This window comes from Podarcis raffonei, chromosome 5, assembly GCF_027172205.1.
Source record: "Podarcis raffonei isolate rPodRaf1 chromosome 5, rPodRaf1.pri, whole genome shotgun sequence".
Classification (NCBI taxonomy): Eukaryota; Metazoa; Chordata; class Lepidosauria; order Squamata; family Lacertidae; genus Podarcis; species Podarcis raffonei.
The window spans coordinates 33,313,899-33,331,040 of NC_070606.1; the positions used below are offsets into that span (position 1 = coordinate 33,313,899).

At 40.1% G+C, this 17,142-nt stretch overlaps 1 protein-coding gene across 3 annotated transcripts in view; it reads right to left on the reverse strand.

Moving 5' to 3' along the window:
* ASCC1 (activating signal cointegrator 1 complex subunit 1) overlaps window positions 1–17,142 on the reverse strand; it is a 48,583-nt gene that overhangs the window by 30,826 nt on the left and 615 nt on the right. Inside the window, exons 1-5 of one of the 3 annotated variants that reach the window (XM_053388547.1) lie at window positions 16,962–17,024; window positions 15,333–15,464; window positions 11,690–11,789; window positions 11,261–11,358; window positions 9,120–9,298 (exon numbers count right to left, since the gene is read on the reverse strand). In XM_053388547.1, the coding sequence (XP_053244522.1) occupies window positions 9,120–9,298; window positions 11,261–11,358; window positions 11,690–11,789; window positions 15,333–15,464; window positions 16,962–16,998 (546 nt within the window). In that variant the 5' untranslated portion in view covers window positions 16,999–17,024. Of the gene's footprint in view, window positions 1–9,119; window positions 9,299–11,260; window positions 11,359–11,689; window positions 11,790–15,332; window positions 15,465–16,947; window positions 17,025–17,142 lie in introns of those variants that run through there. The other 2 variants (XM_053388549.1, XM_053388548.1) reach the window with 2 other exon arrangements.

The window sequence follows — 17,142 nt, forward strand, 5'->3', positions numbered from 1 at the left end:
GAATGCTCAAAGCAGCTGAGAACAAAAGCTCTCTCTCTCCCATTCTTTCCATTCTGCCAACTGGTACAAAAACAAAGCTGAAAAAGATCCTCATTCTCTTCTGCATGAAAGCTTATTTAGGATATACTGCAAAGACAAAGTGGTTGTACTTATGAGCTTTCTCTTCAAATATGGGACAAGCCCCAGAAGCCATTTAGTCCATAATGAAGACAGGGAGCCTCAGAAGCTGGGGAGGCAGCAGGGGGCAGGTTTGTTATGTTCCAACTGTTGACAGCAGTTCATTTTAATTTCTGTAATGCTCACAGATATGATGCGCACAAAATATATTAACACAATAAATAAGCAGCTTTTAGGAAAAGAGGGATAGTCAATCTAATCCCATGGGGGAGGGGAAAGGAGATTTCATGTTACCAGCAACCTAATCAGCTGAATTTCTTCTCTACAGCTTTCCAGGAATCAGTGGTATCTTACATGCTCTGACAGCTTCCTATTCTGATGCTGCACATCACTAGGAAACACCTGAACTAGCTTCGCAGGAGGAAGCCCCATTAATAGCAGAGAAGATCCATAACTCCCTCCTATAAATTATCTGCAAATATCAAACCAACTGCTTCTCATCTTTTACTACATTTTCAGAGCTCTAGTGATTGTGGTCTAAATTGGGCATAGGCAAACTCGGCCCTCCAGATGTTTTGGGACTACAACTCCCATCAACCCTGACCACTGGTCCTGCTAGCTAGGGATGATGGGAGTTGTAGTCCCAAAGCATCTAGAGGACCGAGTTTGGGGATGCCTGGTATAAACAGAACAATCCTAAGTAGGTTTACCCAGAAGTAAGACCTACTGAGTTCAATGGATCTTACTCCTTACCTGAAGGCGCAATCTTAATTCCTGGCAAGGGAACAGCAGTCTGAACAGAGAAGGAGAGCTGCCACCACATCTGAAGCTCTGCTGCTCACACTGGCCATGGAGAAAAGGGAAGGAGTATTTCACCTAATTTATGCTGTGCCAGCTTCATGTGACAACAGCAGAGAGACCTGGATCAAGTCCCTCCCTAGCTGCAGGACCAGTTCAGGGTCCAGCAAATTCATGGCTGGTCCACCTTCTCCACTGCCATTCCACCCCATATGAGCCCTTAAACTGACTATTACCAACAGGAACACCACTAGCCATAGCATGTCAACAACTCACATTGTTGATGGTCAGAGACAAACAGAAGGGAAATCCTCCCCTAAATGCATCCCAGCAGTGGAGGTTGGGGGTTAGGATTGTTCTGCAAATGTGTTTTAATCTTAACAATTTAACCCCATGACGCTTCTGAGTGGACTTTTCCCAAGAAAAGCCTGCAGCAAAGTTGCAACAGGCTGCTCTAGCTTGCTGAGCCCTTGCTGTTTTGCTTAGATGCTTGCCTGCTTTAAGACAAAAGAGCCTTTAAATTACTTGTTCAAACTCCCAGTTCATAATTTACTATTTAGTAATCAATGCAGTGCCATTGAATTGCATTGATTTTTCCTTCACATCTGCACCCAGCAATATCTTCAAACAACCCCTGTTGTACTTGAGCATCCTAACAGCAGCAGAAACAACAACAATAATAAAAAAGCAAGTCAGAAGCATATCTAGAACAACTCTTAAGTAAAGCAAAGTTAGAGAAGAAAGTTCGCTCACAAAAATCTGGACTAAACCAGACTTACAAGCTGTATACAGTGGTACTTCGGGTTAAGTACTTAATTCGTTCCGGAGGTCCGTTCTTAACCTGAAACTGTTCTTAACCTGAAGCACCACTTTAGCTAATGGGGCCTCCCGCTGCCACCGTGCCGCCAGAGCCAGATTTCTGTTCTTATCCTGAAGCAAAGTTCTTAACCCGAGGTACTATTTCTGGGTTAGCGGAGTGTGTAACCTGAAGCGTATGTAACCTGAAGCGTATGTAACCCAAGGTACCACTGTATCTAAATTCTATTTTCTTTCACCATTTAACTTGACACAAACTGGAGCCTCCACATTAGAATAATGGAAAGCTACCATTAACACTAGATTACTTCTCAGATACTTGTCACAATTTTTTTCTAAGCTTTCTTAGATGTAAGTTTCTAGCAGTAAATGCATCAGTTATATTGTGATAAAGCAACAAAGGGATATAAAGTGATTGGAATGGTTCAGAGCCACATGTGTACAATGACTTTCTATTACTATCTATGGGATTGTGCCTTGTGTGTGCATAAACCCAATGAAATCTTTGATGGCCACCAAACAGTTAAAGCAGTCATCTTGTATTCCATAAAATGCAATGTATAATGTTGGTACCATACTATCACTGTTATTATTAATGCCTCAGAGAAGACGAACATTCAATTCAGCTGGACACATTGGTGCAAACTCAGCTTGCTTCATGTAACAGAAGGACAATGTAATTAGATATTATTATCTATGCAAATAGTGGTTAGATTTCATTTAAAAAGCAATTGTCTGTAATAGGTCTGCACATATGGTAGAAACAGAACACAATGTATCCGTAAGTACAATCAAATTACTAAAGTATGAAGTAACCAGTAGTCCAGTGCATTCTGCCTCTTCTCAATGTGTGTACTTAGGGTCACAGTTTTTATATTGTTGTAGGATGAGTTGTACTCTGGGGCTCACTCTTAAAATGCTAAATTGAATTTAGAACTCCACTAGAAGCTAAAAAGATGCTCTAGCTTTTACAGCCCTTATAATTCAGCTTAGATACTTGCCTGCTCTGAAAAAGAAACCTCTTAACTATAATAATAATAATAATAATAATAATAATAATAATAATAATAATAATAATATATTTATACCCTGCTCATCTGGCTGGGTTTCCCCAGCCACTCTGGGCAGCTCCCAACAGAATATTATTGATAATAATAAAGTGATAAAACAGCAAACATTAAAAACTTCCCTAACAGGGCTGCCTTCAGATGTCTTCTTAAAGTCAGATACAGTGGTACCTCGGGATGCGAACAGAGCGTAAGACACGACAGCGCATCTGTGTGTCGTGTTTCGTCGCTTCCGTGCATGCGTGTGATGTCATTTTGACCATCTGTGCATGTGCGAGCGGCGAAACCTGGAAGTAACGCGCTCTGTTACTTCCAGGTCGCCGTGGAGCACAACCCGAAAGCGCTCAACCTGAAGCGTATTTATCCCAAGATATGACTGTAGTTGTTTATTTCCTTCCCGCCCGCAAGCCATTTCCAATTCAATTTTAAGTTCAATTATTTATTTTTGATGTGGGATAACTACTCACGTTTGCCAAGGAATAATTTGCCCAGAATCATGAGAAATGTCCCAGAATCAAAGTCAGCCTAAAAGTTCATCAGAACTATGGAGCTAAGTAAATGCACTGAGAAGAGACAGCGTGTGCTGATGGGTTGCACCCAACAATGGCAGAAAGCATTTTTGCTCATGCAAGTCTGGGTAGCCAATTCTTGTCGAGCCACTTAAGTCTCACATTTTCCCTCCCCAAAGCTGTTGAGGAACTCCCTGGAGAGGCTGGTAAGGGCAGTATATTCAAAACTGAATATACTATCCAACATCTAAGAAACTTTTTTTTTTTTTAATGGAAGCACATTCCATTTAAACCAATATCATTTGTTTCACATTCATGTTTAGGAGTCGCGCATCAGACTCTTAAAATACTGAGTTTCAGATATCCACTACTGCTGCCTTCCTAGCACTGCCCTCTGCTGGACCCAAAGTAATGGCAAGCCTTTATAACCCTATAAATAACCATAATTGTTCCATATAGTGGGAAATACTAAAGGTTGAAGGCTTAGAAACAGATGAAGGAAATTAAAATTTGAAGGAAAGAGAAAATTGAGAATAAGGCTGCTGAGGTTTTCCCCAACAATGTTTTCTTCATACTTACATTACAGGAAAAAATAACTACAAATAAAAATGCTAGTTTCATGAACATTCTTATTTCAACATGGAAGTTACATTTAAAACAGCCAAAATAGCTCATGGTCAGGGATGGTGATAGTTGTAGTCCAACCAAATCTGGAGAACCACCAATTCCTCACTCATGATTTAAAAGAACTCGGGAGACCATAGTAACTTTATCATCATAGTAGCTTATATAATCTATGGCATGGAAGGTACCTCTGCTGATTTTGGGATTCCCCCTTCCACTCTCAGCCCTCCATTCCACATCCTCCTCCACTGAGCAAGGCCCATAAGCCCTTGAAAGAGGTTTAGGGAGAGATGCCAGGAAGACCACCTTTTCCATCCAGCAAGTGACCAAGAACTTCCACCCAGCCAGCCAGTTGGAAGTGCCATTTTTACAATCTGTTAACAATCTATAACAGGGGCTACTTTCACTTATGGCAGTCTCATGCGATTTAGTAACTGTCAGATGCCATCTACCAGAAACTGTGCTTAGTACAGTGGTACCTCAGGTTACAAACGTTTCAGGTTACAGACTCCGCTAACCCGGAAGTAGTACCTCGGGTTAAGAACTTTACCTCAGGATGAGAACAGAAATCGTGCGGCGGCAGCGGGAGGCCCCATTAGCTAAAGTGGTACCTCAGGTTAAGAACAGTTTCAGGTTAAGAACGGACCTCCAGAACAAATTAAGTTCTTAACCAGAGGTACCACTGTATTTCAAACCTAGCCCCATGTGCACAGTAAGCTCATCTATTGTATATAAAGGAAACCCTGTCTCAGTAAACTCATTTTAAAGGTGATTTCTCCAAAGGCAGCAAGAAGATTGGAAACATCTGATTCCTAATTTAAAGTAACTACAGTTTGTTGTTATGGCCCAAAATTACTAACTGCTGTGAGTTTAAACTATGGTTTATTAATTGCAGCAAGACACTTTCAAACCAGTTTGTGATGATGTCTCATTTCATCGAACCACAGTTTAAACTAACTAGAGTTCCCATTTCAGATAAAATGAAAGACTCTTATTAGTTTAAACCAGTAAGTGGATACCACTAAGCTCTTCCTCACAACTGCACCAACGAAAGAGGGGTTGAGTAGGTCACAAGCCCAACACTCACTTCTGACCATTCACATAATGCTAAATAAACCATGGGGCAGTGTTACATAGAATCTATGGCTTGATTAGATAAATGAGCCTTCTGCCTATTTAATTTTTTTATTTTATTTGCCCTGGTCTGGGCTCCATTTGCTTAGATTCTGGGAACCAATATTAAATTATCTGCATTTTAGGTTTGTACTTGGATCTAGAGCTATTTCCAGATTTATTCTTTCCCCCCCAGGAAATATTTTCTTGGTAATGTGTTTTTATCCATTTCGAAATTTACAGCAATACATAAAAAAATGGCATTACAAAAACTTCAGGCGTAAATCCTGTCTCTATCCAATGTATCAGGAGAGTACTAAGTACAGAACTTTTGAAAATTGTGGCCAAGATCATTTCCAGTTCTTCTATCACCATCAAACCCCAGATCTTCGCTTCCTCATATATACTTCAACAGATGAGATTTTCTTTTACTTTTAACAAAAGAAAGGATAACGTGTGAAGATATCAAGGCATTTTTAACACTCTTAAAGGTGAGTACTTGATAGAAGACTTAAACAGGCAAGCAATTCCACCACTCCCCTTCAGTAGCAGACTTTGGGTTCTCAGATTTCAGCAGTGCCCTGTGTGACACTAAAATTTGGTGCCCCCTGCCTTCTACAGCATTGTTGTGGCGCTCCCTGCATTGTGGTTCCCAGTGCAACTACATAGGTCACACTACCATAAACTGCCTCTGCTCCTCTTTACCTGTTACCCTTGCCTACAAGCAGAAAGGGGAGGATGGAGATCTTGGCTGCAAATAACGGAGGCAGAATGTGAGTTCTAATATGAGACGAGGGAGATTTCACTGAGGAACTGAGAGTGCCTTATTTAGAAGGCACTCCCTACTGAATACCCACCCTATACTTAATTGTAGGTACCTCTCTCTGAAAATTCAACCTCCAAATAATTAAAGCTGTGACCTAATTTGATGACACCCATCAAATAACCATTTGTGATATGTATCCCCAAATCTGATTATATGGCATTTGCAGTATCTGTATGATTTTTGTAATGAAGGCCAACAACAACCTGTGTTTCTGCTCCATAATTTCAACAACAGTTTATTTCAGTTGATCCTGACAAGCGGCGGAGGCACATCATGAAAAGCTACAAATGATTGTGGTTTTTTGTATATTTAGTATATCTGCTAATTGGGTGATTTAGTACAAAACACTGATCATTCTCTTTCCTGAACACCACCAGCTCTTTTGAAATTACTTATGTTGTTTAAATTGGCCCAATCTTGCAACTTACTGGTAAAGAAACTGGTGGAGTCTTGAGCTGTTGTCTGTCTAACAGGCTAATTGGACAGCAATTGTTCTAATCAGATTTATTGCCTTCTTTGAGCACCAGAACTTCAATATTCATTCCCCAACCATTAAGCAGTCTTTTCATAGAAGTTTACATATGACAATTTGTTATGGTATGTCCACCTGGTGGTCATTATTCAGAAACATTTCAGAAGGCAATAATCAATTGTTGCAATACAATCAATGGAATAGTCTTTTTCAAGGGACTAAAGCTGGTCATGGCTTTGTTTGTTCTAATTTGGAAATTTAATTTGAGGATATAATACAAGTACAGTGGTACCTCGGGTTAAGAACTTAATTTGTTCTGCAGGTCCATTCTTAACCTGAAACTGTTCTTAACTTGAGATAACAGTTTAGCTAATGGAGCCTCCTGCTGCCACCGTTGTGCGATTTCTGTTCTCATCCTGAAGCAAAGTTCTTAACCCAAGGTACTATTTCTGGGTTAGCGGAGTCTGTAACCTGAAGCGTCTGTAACCTGACACGTCTGTAACCTGAAGCGTCTGTAACCTGAGGTACCACTGTACAGTACTTGATTTACTCAATAATTAAAGCCTTGATCAAATTGTGCTTTCCATCTTTCTGACTTTATTTGGGCATATATCATTACATTCACTGCTTTTGATTTATATGGTACTAGAATTATATGCTCCTTTGTTCACAGCAACTTCCGTTAGCTTTTAGTTGTCTTAAACATGCTTTGTCCTTCCTGCTTTAACAGTTTGAGGACCCTAATGGAAATCAGCCTGCAACTTAACCTAAATAAGTGAAACCAACACAATAGCACATTGCCTCCATGCTCACCCCTATTTCTCCAGCCCTGTCTTCCACTGAACTTTATATTGTAAGCTCATCAGAGAAGGAACCTGCCTCATCTGTTCTGTAAAGTGTTAGGCACTCTGATTGTGCTATATAAAAATACTGACACTAACAAAGGGACAAACCCACAAGCTGCAAGTAGCAGGAGCTACCTGAGAAGTAAAATCAGTAAGGGCAGGGTCCTTTTTTACTGTGATGCTTTGATGAGAAAACTTAGTCCCCTGAGACATCTGCCAGGGCAAATTAAACTTGTACACTTGTATTCAAACTTTTATTCTTTCAAAAGGCAAGCTATATATTTTCTGTTCAAGCAGGCATCTTGAATTCAACTTATTTGTGTTAGATTTATTTTCCACGTTATCTGGCATGATATTTTTATGAATTTTGATTATAATTGCTGTTATTCTGATGTTGTTAAGGCAACCATAGCTTTCCTCTGAGAAAGAAATCTGTGGTTTGTATAAAAATAACTTATAATAAATATAAATGTTCCTTGACCTTCAGTACAAGTTGTCTGCTCAGTGTAAAAGCTTAGATGGACAATGCTTATTAATTTTCACATTTTAATGCACTCTTAATTTTCTAATGAAGCAAAAAAGAGGAAGAGTTATCTGCAGCATATACAGACGCATGAGACTACAGCAATATAAATGATGGATGTTCGGTTGCCATGGTAACTATTATTGTGAGAGGGAAAGATTCCGTACCATTGCTCAACAACCAGCAGAAATGTTAATCTCAACACCTGATATTATTCCATTTTTTAAATAACATGGCTGTTAATCAGCCTCTTTTGAATAGAGACATCATTAACTGACTGCTCTATTTTGAAGCTGAAAAAAGCAGCAAGAACAAACACATACAGCTTCCATAACTAGCACCATATTCAGGTTCTAAGCATCCTAAAAGCTCACCCGCTGCTTTGCACAGCTGTATATACTTTCATATCGTGCTACAAAGCATAGGTTTGCAAATATTGCTTTCTGGCACATCCCACTGTGAGATAAAGTGACATAAGGGTGGGATAACTGACCATGAAATGAATGAGAGACATATGCGAAAGCAGTATGTTTTTTTCCTACTAACTAGCAGCTGTGTATTTTATACAACAGAGTTTAGAGAAAAGTGTGGAAAAAATAATGTACCTCACAGACTCCAGTCTCTCTTGCAGTGACTTAATTCTAGGTTTTAAAAATGTGAAGACTATGAATTTTGACAAAGGGGATTATGTTGTCAGATTTCAAGGAATCCAATTAAACCCTCAAAAAACACTGGAGTCACACATTCTGATGCACTATCAAATTATTTTCTCAGAATAGAGTATCAGTAGTTTGAAGTTGTTTTTTATCTGGCTGCACACAGAATTTCACCAGAAAGGTGCCAATACCATTCAACATGAAATGAAAAGAGTGTGCCATAAATATATTGTGAGACTTACTGATCTCCAGATAGATAGATAGATAGATAGATAGATAGATAGATAGATAGATAATAAAAGGACTGGTTTGTCTGTAACTTTTAGGGATTTTCTTAAAATTTAGTTATATATAGAGTATAAGTCTGTTTTTCCAGGAATACCAACATTTGAGGAACACTACACAGTTTCTGAAAGTGACTCCGTGTAAAGTGGATGCACTTCTGACCCCTTCTGCACAGACAGGCCACAGAACTTAGCTTAGAGGTCCTGGAAGTAACAAGGTGCCAGTGCTGGGGAAATACTTGCTTTAGTAAGGGAAACATCTTTCACTTCTTCATCACTAAAGGATGTGGGCAGCTTCAATGGGGAAATCCTGGATTTATAATGTGTGAATTCCAGGGACAAAATACAAATTGTATTTCTATTATCTCTCATGGCTTATCATCATACTTATTATCCCACCATATTGCTAACATGGAGTATATTTTGCAACATTCTCCAATTATTTATGAGTATTATCATGGCAACTTACATTTGAGCACTTCTCTAACACTTCCTCTTTGAACTGTAGAAACCTTTCCTGGATTGCAAGTTGGTTGAGTGCAAATGACAAAAAGTGTGTGAAGGGTTGTTTCTTGCGGAAGCTCTCCACAAGAACATCAATTCGCGTTCGAGCTGAAATAATACCATTCCGGTGTTGTCCTGTGATCACTGGAAACAAGCAAAACATAAGCCAGGATTTATGACAGCTTGCTACATGTGCTCACAAAAGTTTAGAATTAATAACAAGATTTTCCACTGTACCAGAAAGCCAGTTCCTAACAAGGTGAGAGCTATCTCAGCTGAATACACAGGTCAGTGTTACTATCAAACTAGTGTTTTCAAAGTGTGAGATGAAGCTTCCTAGTTTTAATATATTAATATTTATGTATTGCTAGAATCTAACCATTAAAATGTTTCTGTCCTTTAGTACATACAGTTTTGTATTTATTTATGTATACCTATTGATATTGCCAGGACTTTCTCTCTTATCAAAGTAGACTATTTTTGAGTCTCTTTGTTATAATAACTGATTCTACTTCCTCTGGAAACATTTGAGGTTTTCAGTTCACATTATGGGTGCACTGCAGAGTTTTGTCACTCGTTTTAGCCAAAGAGATTTTCGTGTGTGTTACTGTTATTACTGTGCAATGATTTGTGTAAAAGCAGTCCATACACTTTATGAATAAAGTGTATTGTGTGGAAAATAAATATCTAATGTTACATGCAGAAAGTATAATTAAGGGGAGGGAAATAAATAAATGGATAGCAAGCATTCAATCATGTCTGGTTCTTTAAAAAAATGTCATGCTAACCATGGTACCTGACTCTGCATAATTATGCAAAGCATAAATATGAAGAGAAAATTGTAGTTCCCTCTTTTTGAATAACAGGATGCAACCAACAATGATAGCCTTAACATTAGATCCACAAGATTACTATAAGTGGAATTAAAGAATTTGACCCTCTTCAGTCTGTTTAAAATGTGTTCACACTGTGCTTCTACATTCCTTATTTTCAGCCAAAATGACAGTAGGTGGGCCAACTGCAGTGAAGATTCAGTTACTGAAAGTCTTCAAATCAACACCAAAACAGTAATACAAACAAACCTAATACAAACATGCTCAAAACCCGTTTTGTGCATTCTGTCCTGGGTGTGCATGGAAGAGCTTGGAATGCGGAAAGAAAGCAATTGTCTGGAGTTGTAGCAAAGGAGAAGGCAAGTACAGAAAGACTATTCCCAGAAGCCTCAGGAGACAGATAAACAGACAGATAATATATGGAGGAGGCAGCAAATGCCAGGAAGGCAGTAAGTGAAACTAGGACTAGAATAAAAGAGTAAAGAGCCCATAGTTCTAAAAGGTGGCTTAATTCTTCCTATACCCAGAAAAGGTGTAGGAGATAGAGAGGGGATAAGCAGCTATTTGGACACAAAAAAGAATACATGAGTGGCCTCAACCAAGACTTAAATGGACAAAAGCAGCTTGGGGAGAGCAAAAATGAGCTGCGATAGGCAATAATTGGTGTAATACAGTAGGCATTTATTAGGGAATTTCACAGCATGGAAGGACATGCTCACTACTAGATACTTTCAGTGGCTTGGACCTAGCCTTTCCTATGTGCAGGAGGGTCTTTAATTAGGCAGGGGTTTCTGATGGCAGAAGAGAGGGAGGCAATTTTTGTCTATATCCACTTCAACTCCCATGCTACTTCCTACACTCTTCTAGTGGATTTGTCAACACCACAGAACAGATTTTCAAGGGTTGCAGGTAGAATCAGCCAAAATCGCCTCCGTTCCTCTTCCATCAGGGCAGAATCCACTGAGCATGGACCTGCCCATGGGATCTCGGGATCCAAGCCAAGATCCCATGGGCATCTCGGGATTGTAATAATTGCCAACCTTCAGTCATAGTCACACAAATTACTTTGACATTCTGCACTGAAGACATCATATTACCTTTCCTATACTGAATTCAGTATTTTAGAGGCAGCTAATTTCATTCTTCATGACAGTTTTTACACTTATTTTCCAAGTAGTACCAGGATGCCTTTATCATCTTTAAGTTTCACACCATGTCAGACCTCTGCATAAAAATTAAAGGCCTTTAAATTTTTACAAAACCCAGAACTCACCAATTTCTCCTTCAACTCCAGGCTTAGGAATAATGATAGAGGTTCGGGTTTCTGTTTCTATTTTCTTCTTTGTTTCTCCTTTTTTGCCTATTATATATCTATATAAACATACAGTGGGAAAACAGAAAAGGGAATCAGTGATAATTTTTTAAAAAAGAAATGATTAAGTAGTTCCAAACTTTAACAGCTTAAACATCCTACCCATTTTGGAATCCTAAATGCTAATACAAGCACCAGTTTCCTGGTGATCGAGGCATAGGACAGTCCCCACAATGTGAGGCTATGGCAACTAATTTATCCCAAATTTCCCATTAGTAGTTGTCAAAAGCTAATTGTAAAATCAATAATAAAGACTGAGAACACCTGACTTTCCCCTCTGTTGTTCTACCCGCATGATTAGCAATTCTGAATATGCACACACAGACTTACTTGTATAGTGGGCTGGGAATGTCCACAGCACATTGGTAGCCTCTCTCTGTCTCTTCCACCACAAAGGCATCACAGGGTTCATCTGCACAATCCTCAGGACCTGCAAGGTATGGAGTGATTAGAAACTATTCATGTAAAGCAGGCATCCCCAAACTTGGCCCTCCAGATGTTTTGGGACTACAATTCCCATCATCCCTGACCACTGATCATGTTAGCTAGGGATGATGGGAGTTGTAGTCCCAAAACATCTGGAGGGCCGAGTTTGGGGGTGCCTGATCTAAAGGGTAAATAACAAACAGACTTCTGTTTGCAAAATGTGTAGCGACTCACAAACCAAAGATTTTGGGATCCTCTAGATCTGGGGGGCTATGAGGGGGCTGGCAGGAGGAGGAAAGGAAGTTAAATCCAATTATACAAGCAGAGGTCCACTCACACTACAATGGCTTCCACCCATTATGCTAACTTTTAAGTCTTCCTGACATTGTCAGGAAGCAGCTGTTGCTGTCAACTGGAGGGCTTTCTTTCTTTTTTCTTTTATATTCTCATTGAAAATAATCTACAGAATAGCCCTGTGGAAATCTATTTTTCTCTGAGATGTAGGAGAAAATTTTCTCCTAGATGTTGAATTTTTGGCCTCATACAAATGCTTATTTAAGAAAACACTGAACAGCAGTGGATACAGATGCAGGACCCAAAAGCTGAAAATTGAGGCAAAGTGATATTGACTTCTAGTCTCAACAGCAGTGACTGTAATATGTTGAAAAATGGGGTATTTTTAGCTCAGTAAGAAAACACTGCAACTATTTTTCAGCTAACCAGAAATATAATTTCAAAAGATGTCACAAACCTCTGTGTTACCCCACTCTCACCATCATCGGATTTGTTAAGGTGGAATAAAATTTCATTGTATGAAGCAGCATTTTAAAGCGCCTTAAATTTAATTTACAGTATGTCACTGATTTGATAAACACTGCGGTTTGTCAAAGAAAGAACTATAGCTAAGGCTAATAACTACGAGTAATTTGCTGAAAGGGTGTTCAAGATGCAGGCCACTGGAAAAAAATGAGGCAAATATATTATAAACTGATCATTTATAGCAAACCAAAATATACAGCCTGAAATGTGTGTCTGTACATGTGCAGTGTTGCACAGTGACATTTGCATACTCATAGTGCAATACACACATAGACATTTCAGATAGTTGTGCATGCACATGTACACTCTGCTTCCTGCTGCTTATCCAATTCCTTGTCTATAAGAGGACCTTTCCTCTTACTCCATAACTGATAAACTTACTCAGGAATCTTCTCTGAAGTACCTTGTTGGAAGCTTTTTGAAAGTCCAACGACACTATGTCAAATGTCAAATGGATCACACCAACCTATATGCTTGTTGACACTCTCAAAGAACTCTAAAAGGTGAGATTTCTGTCTCTGTTCAGCAAGGCTTATTATTCTATATGCCAAGTTATTTTTTCTTTGTCAATACTTGCCACCAGTGGCTTGTAATTTTTAGGATCCCCCTCCCCCACCAGATTCCTTTTAAAAAATTGGTATTACATTGGCAGCTTTCCAGATGTGGAGGCTGGTCTAAGGGGTAGAAGATCTACAACTTCACAGCATAGCTGTAAACTTTTCCCTTTTCTTGCGAGGAATCCTATTCGGAATAAGGGAATTTCCCTTAAAAAAAGGGAAAAGTTCACATCTATGCTTCACAGTGTTAGAAGATCTACAACTTCACATTTGAGTTCCTTGAGAACTCTCAGGTGAATGCCGTCCAGACCCAGCAATTTGTCATTTTTTTATTTTTTCCATTAGGTCTGGAATTTAATATCATTACCACTACCTGCCTCAGACAGTCCTTGTGCTAAGAGTTATCCTCTAAAGAACACAACATGAAACACAAGGAAAAGGGATTGGGAAGCAAGATGCCAAAAGTATGATAGTAGCTAGTTCAGTTGCGTAGGTGCATGGGAATATATCCATTCTGGATCCAAGTGTACACATTATAAGGATCAGGTGTGCACTGCATCGATTCTTCTGACCTAGCATGATATTTACCACCCTGTTCCCCTTTTCTTTTTCCTTTTCTGCTGTTTCTTTTCTCATGCTTTCTGCTCATGAATTCATGCCTAGGCTTCTTATTCTGCCCACCCACCCTTCAGGGCAGGATGGCTCCTCAGAAGCCCATCTGGTGCTTCCCTTAAAGTGACTACAACAGTAGTTTCGAATGCAAGCAAACTTCGGCACAAAAACAAGTGTTGCCTCTTGACAATAGAGCTTTAACTCCCACTCCATAACAGAATGTGAAATATTTAGCAATTCAACACAACTTAGTAATGTTGGCATTTTTCAGCAGTGTGCTGAATTCCACTCCAGACTGTGAGTTAAGACTGTGATATCAATGGTGACAATTGCCTTTTGGTAAAAGTCTGACTAATTGCATACACTTCCAGAAAAGCAGAGGCAAGCTTTCAAAGTTAAAGGAACAAATAATCACAGGCATAGAGAGCTCTGTGTTTCCTATGAATAAAATGGAGTAGCAAGAGATGAAGTCCCCTTGCACCAAGACATATCATCACCATAAACTTTGTTGCACTAGCCAAAGGCCATGGCATCATTCACAAAGGGAACAAAAAGAAAAGCAACAATAACCATAAAACAAGACATATCAATAGTCCCCCAGGCCTAGTATGGTCAGCTCCACACATGGGGACTCTGTGGCCCTCAAAACTGGTGGATTACAACTCCAATCATTCCATGGTGGCTGGAGCTGATGGGAGTCCAACAACATCTGGAGCCCCATAGATTCCCCATCCCTAGTCTGCATTGACTTGTGCAGCAAGTCACGGGCAGCCCTGCTATCCAGCTCTGTTAACTGGAGAGACCATGATCTGAAAATATAACCATAAATATGCAAAGCCCATATATTATTCCTGAGCTACAGCCCCCATATAATTGTATTCCTGATGCTTACCCTCACATCTCTACATTACTCTAAGTACAGTGGTGCCTCGCAAGACGAAAAGAATCCGTTCCGCGAGTCTCTTCGTCTTGCGGTTTTTTCGTCTTGCGAAACAAGCCCATTAGCGGCTTAGCGGATTAGCGCTATTAGCGGCTTAGCGGATCAGCTGTTAAGCGGCTTAGCGGCTTAGCGATCAGCTGTTAAGCGGCTTAGCGGCTTAGCGGATCAGCTGATAAGCGGCTTAGCGGCTTGGGAAAAAGGGGGGGAGGGGGAAAAACCCGCAGGAACTCGCAAGACATTTTCGTCTTGCGAAGCAAGCCCATAGGAAATTCGTTTTGCGAAGCACCTCCAAAACGGAAAACCCTTTCGTCTAGCGGGTTTTCCGTCTTGCGAGGCATTCGTCTTGCGGGGCACCACTGTATAATATTGTCCTCTAATCCATATATTTCATGCATTCTCTCACAGGTATTAAACAAACAGGTTAAGAATTTTGAGACCCACTCTCTATCATCTTGAGTGTCTGTTTCTTTATTATACTGAGTCCATACAGACAGCATGGGTGTTGGCATTTTCTTGAGAATCATGGGTCCATATTCAGTACTTCTGTCCAAGTCCTAATGCCAAGATCAGTTTCATATCATAGTCTCATGAAATGGAACTCTGTGGATTCTTATCATACCTGCATAGAAATCCTCTTCCTCTTCATGCTGGTGGGGCTGTTCTCGAATATGTTTTTTCCTGTAAACACGTCCTCCAATTCTTATCAGCGGTGGCCGCAGAACTTCCATTGTGTTTTCCCTTTGCTGAAAGACTAAGTGGAATTCAACAGAACTTACTTCTGATTAGATGTTGTTAGAACTGTACACTAGTTGTTGTTTTGTTGTTGTTTAGTCCTTTAGTCGTGTCCGACTCTTCGTGACCCCATGGGCCAGAGCACACCTGGCACTCCTGTCCTCCACTGCCTCCCGCATGTACACTAGTACAACAGCACAATTCTATACATGTTTACTTGAGAGTAAATCCAACTGTGTCCAATGGGACTTACTTCCGTGTTAACATGGTTAGGACTGCAGCCTTCACTATGATATCTAAACAGAACCTCCCATTAAACAAGGCAAGGCAAACTTGCAAATATTATGTGCTGGAAAGGAAAAAACAGGGGCATACTCTACTTTTAAGATTCCACAAACATTTGACTGGCAACTGTGCTAGAAACAGAATGTTGGAATAGAATGTTGGAATAGTAAATAGTAAATTTATGGAGAGAAAGAAGTCTTACACTATATATATGAGCTGGTTCTTCACACAGGGAAAAGGGCAAGTTACACAAAGGCTTATGCAAATATGTTCTCTGTCCCATCCATTTTGACAGGGGAAAAACCTCCAGATGTTGTTAGACTACAACTCCCATTATACCTGACCACTGGCCATGCTGGCTGGGGTTGATGGGATTTAGAACTCCATCAACATTTGGAGGACCACAGGTTCCACATTCCTTTTTCGTTAGGGTACATCCATTCTGGGTGCTCCATTTACTTGTGTATGTGGATTTCAGGTATGTTCATACAAAGATTGGGCACTTATACATAACCCTGCGCAGATCTTTGGTGGTCCTTTTCATGGCTGAGATGCAAAAACTTGCACTGCTCTCAGGACGTCCTGTCTACACAGAGGGAAAGGAGCAGAGCTGCCATGCAAAAAGCAGCTCCTAACGCTATACAATGCTGTCACTCCTAATAGTTCCTGTACTTCCCAGGGCTTGTTTAAACTTAGGGTCTGCGGAGGTTCAGTGGGCTAAGGCATGTGCAGGTTTGTGTGCATATTATTAGCATCTATTCCAAGCAGCCTTGACCAAAATGTGGGATAAAGATCTTCTAAACCCGTAGTTCCCAATGTGGGGCATACGCCCCACAGGAGGGCAATTCAAGAATGAGTTATTAACAGTGAATGGCTTTTTAGGCTTCCTCCACACGAACAGCTTACTTTTTGAATAATATATATTTCACGGGGGTTAGGGATCAGGATTTTAGAGATGCTTAGGTGGGACATAGTCAAAAAAAGGTTGGGAATCACTGTTCTAAACAAATCAACTGGACAGTGTTTCCTGATCTTGCGTTCCTCACTTCTGTGCCAAGTGACGGTGCAATTTGCCACCATTCTGTCATACCATGTGCAAATGTCTTAGGGAGATTTGTTTAAAATATTTTTAAGGCACCCGCCACCATGTGATATAGGTGCAAGGAACATTGATATAAATCAAATACAATTATAAACCCACATATACATAAATTCACAAGGGCAGCAGTACCAAGAATCAAAATCTGGCCAGATGATCCATCCCCCATATTTAGTGAGGCGTTGTAGTACTTACTCTCTCCCCCCCCCCTTTATATATATTAGTAGGTCGGAAAACGTTATCACTTTTGCTAGACAGTGTTGCCTCCCCCCCCCCTTGCAGAGCTCTTGCTGTGACGTGACAGATCCAAAGG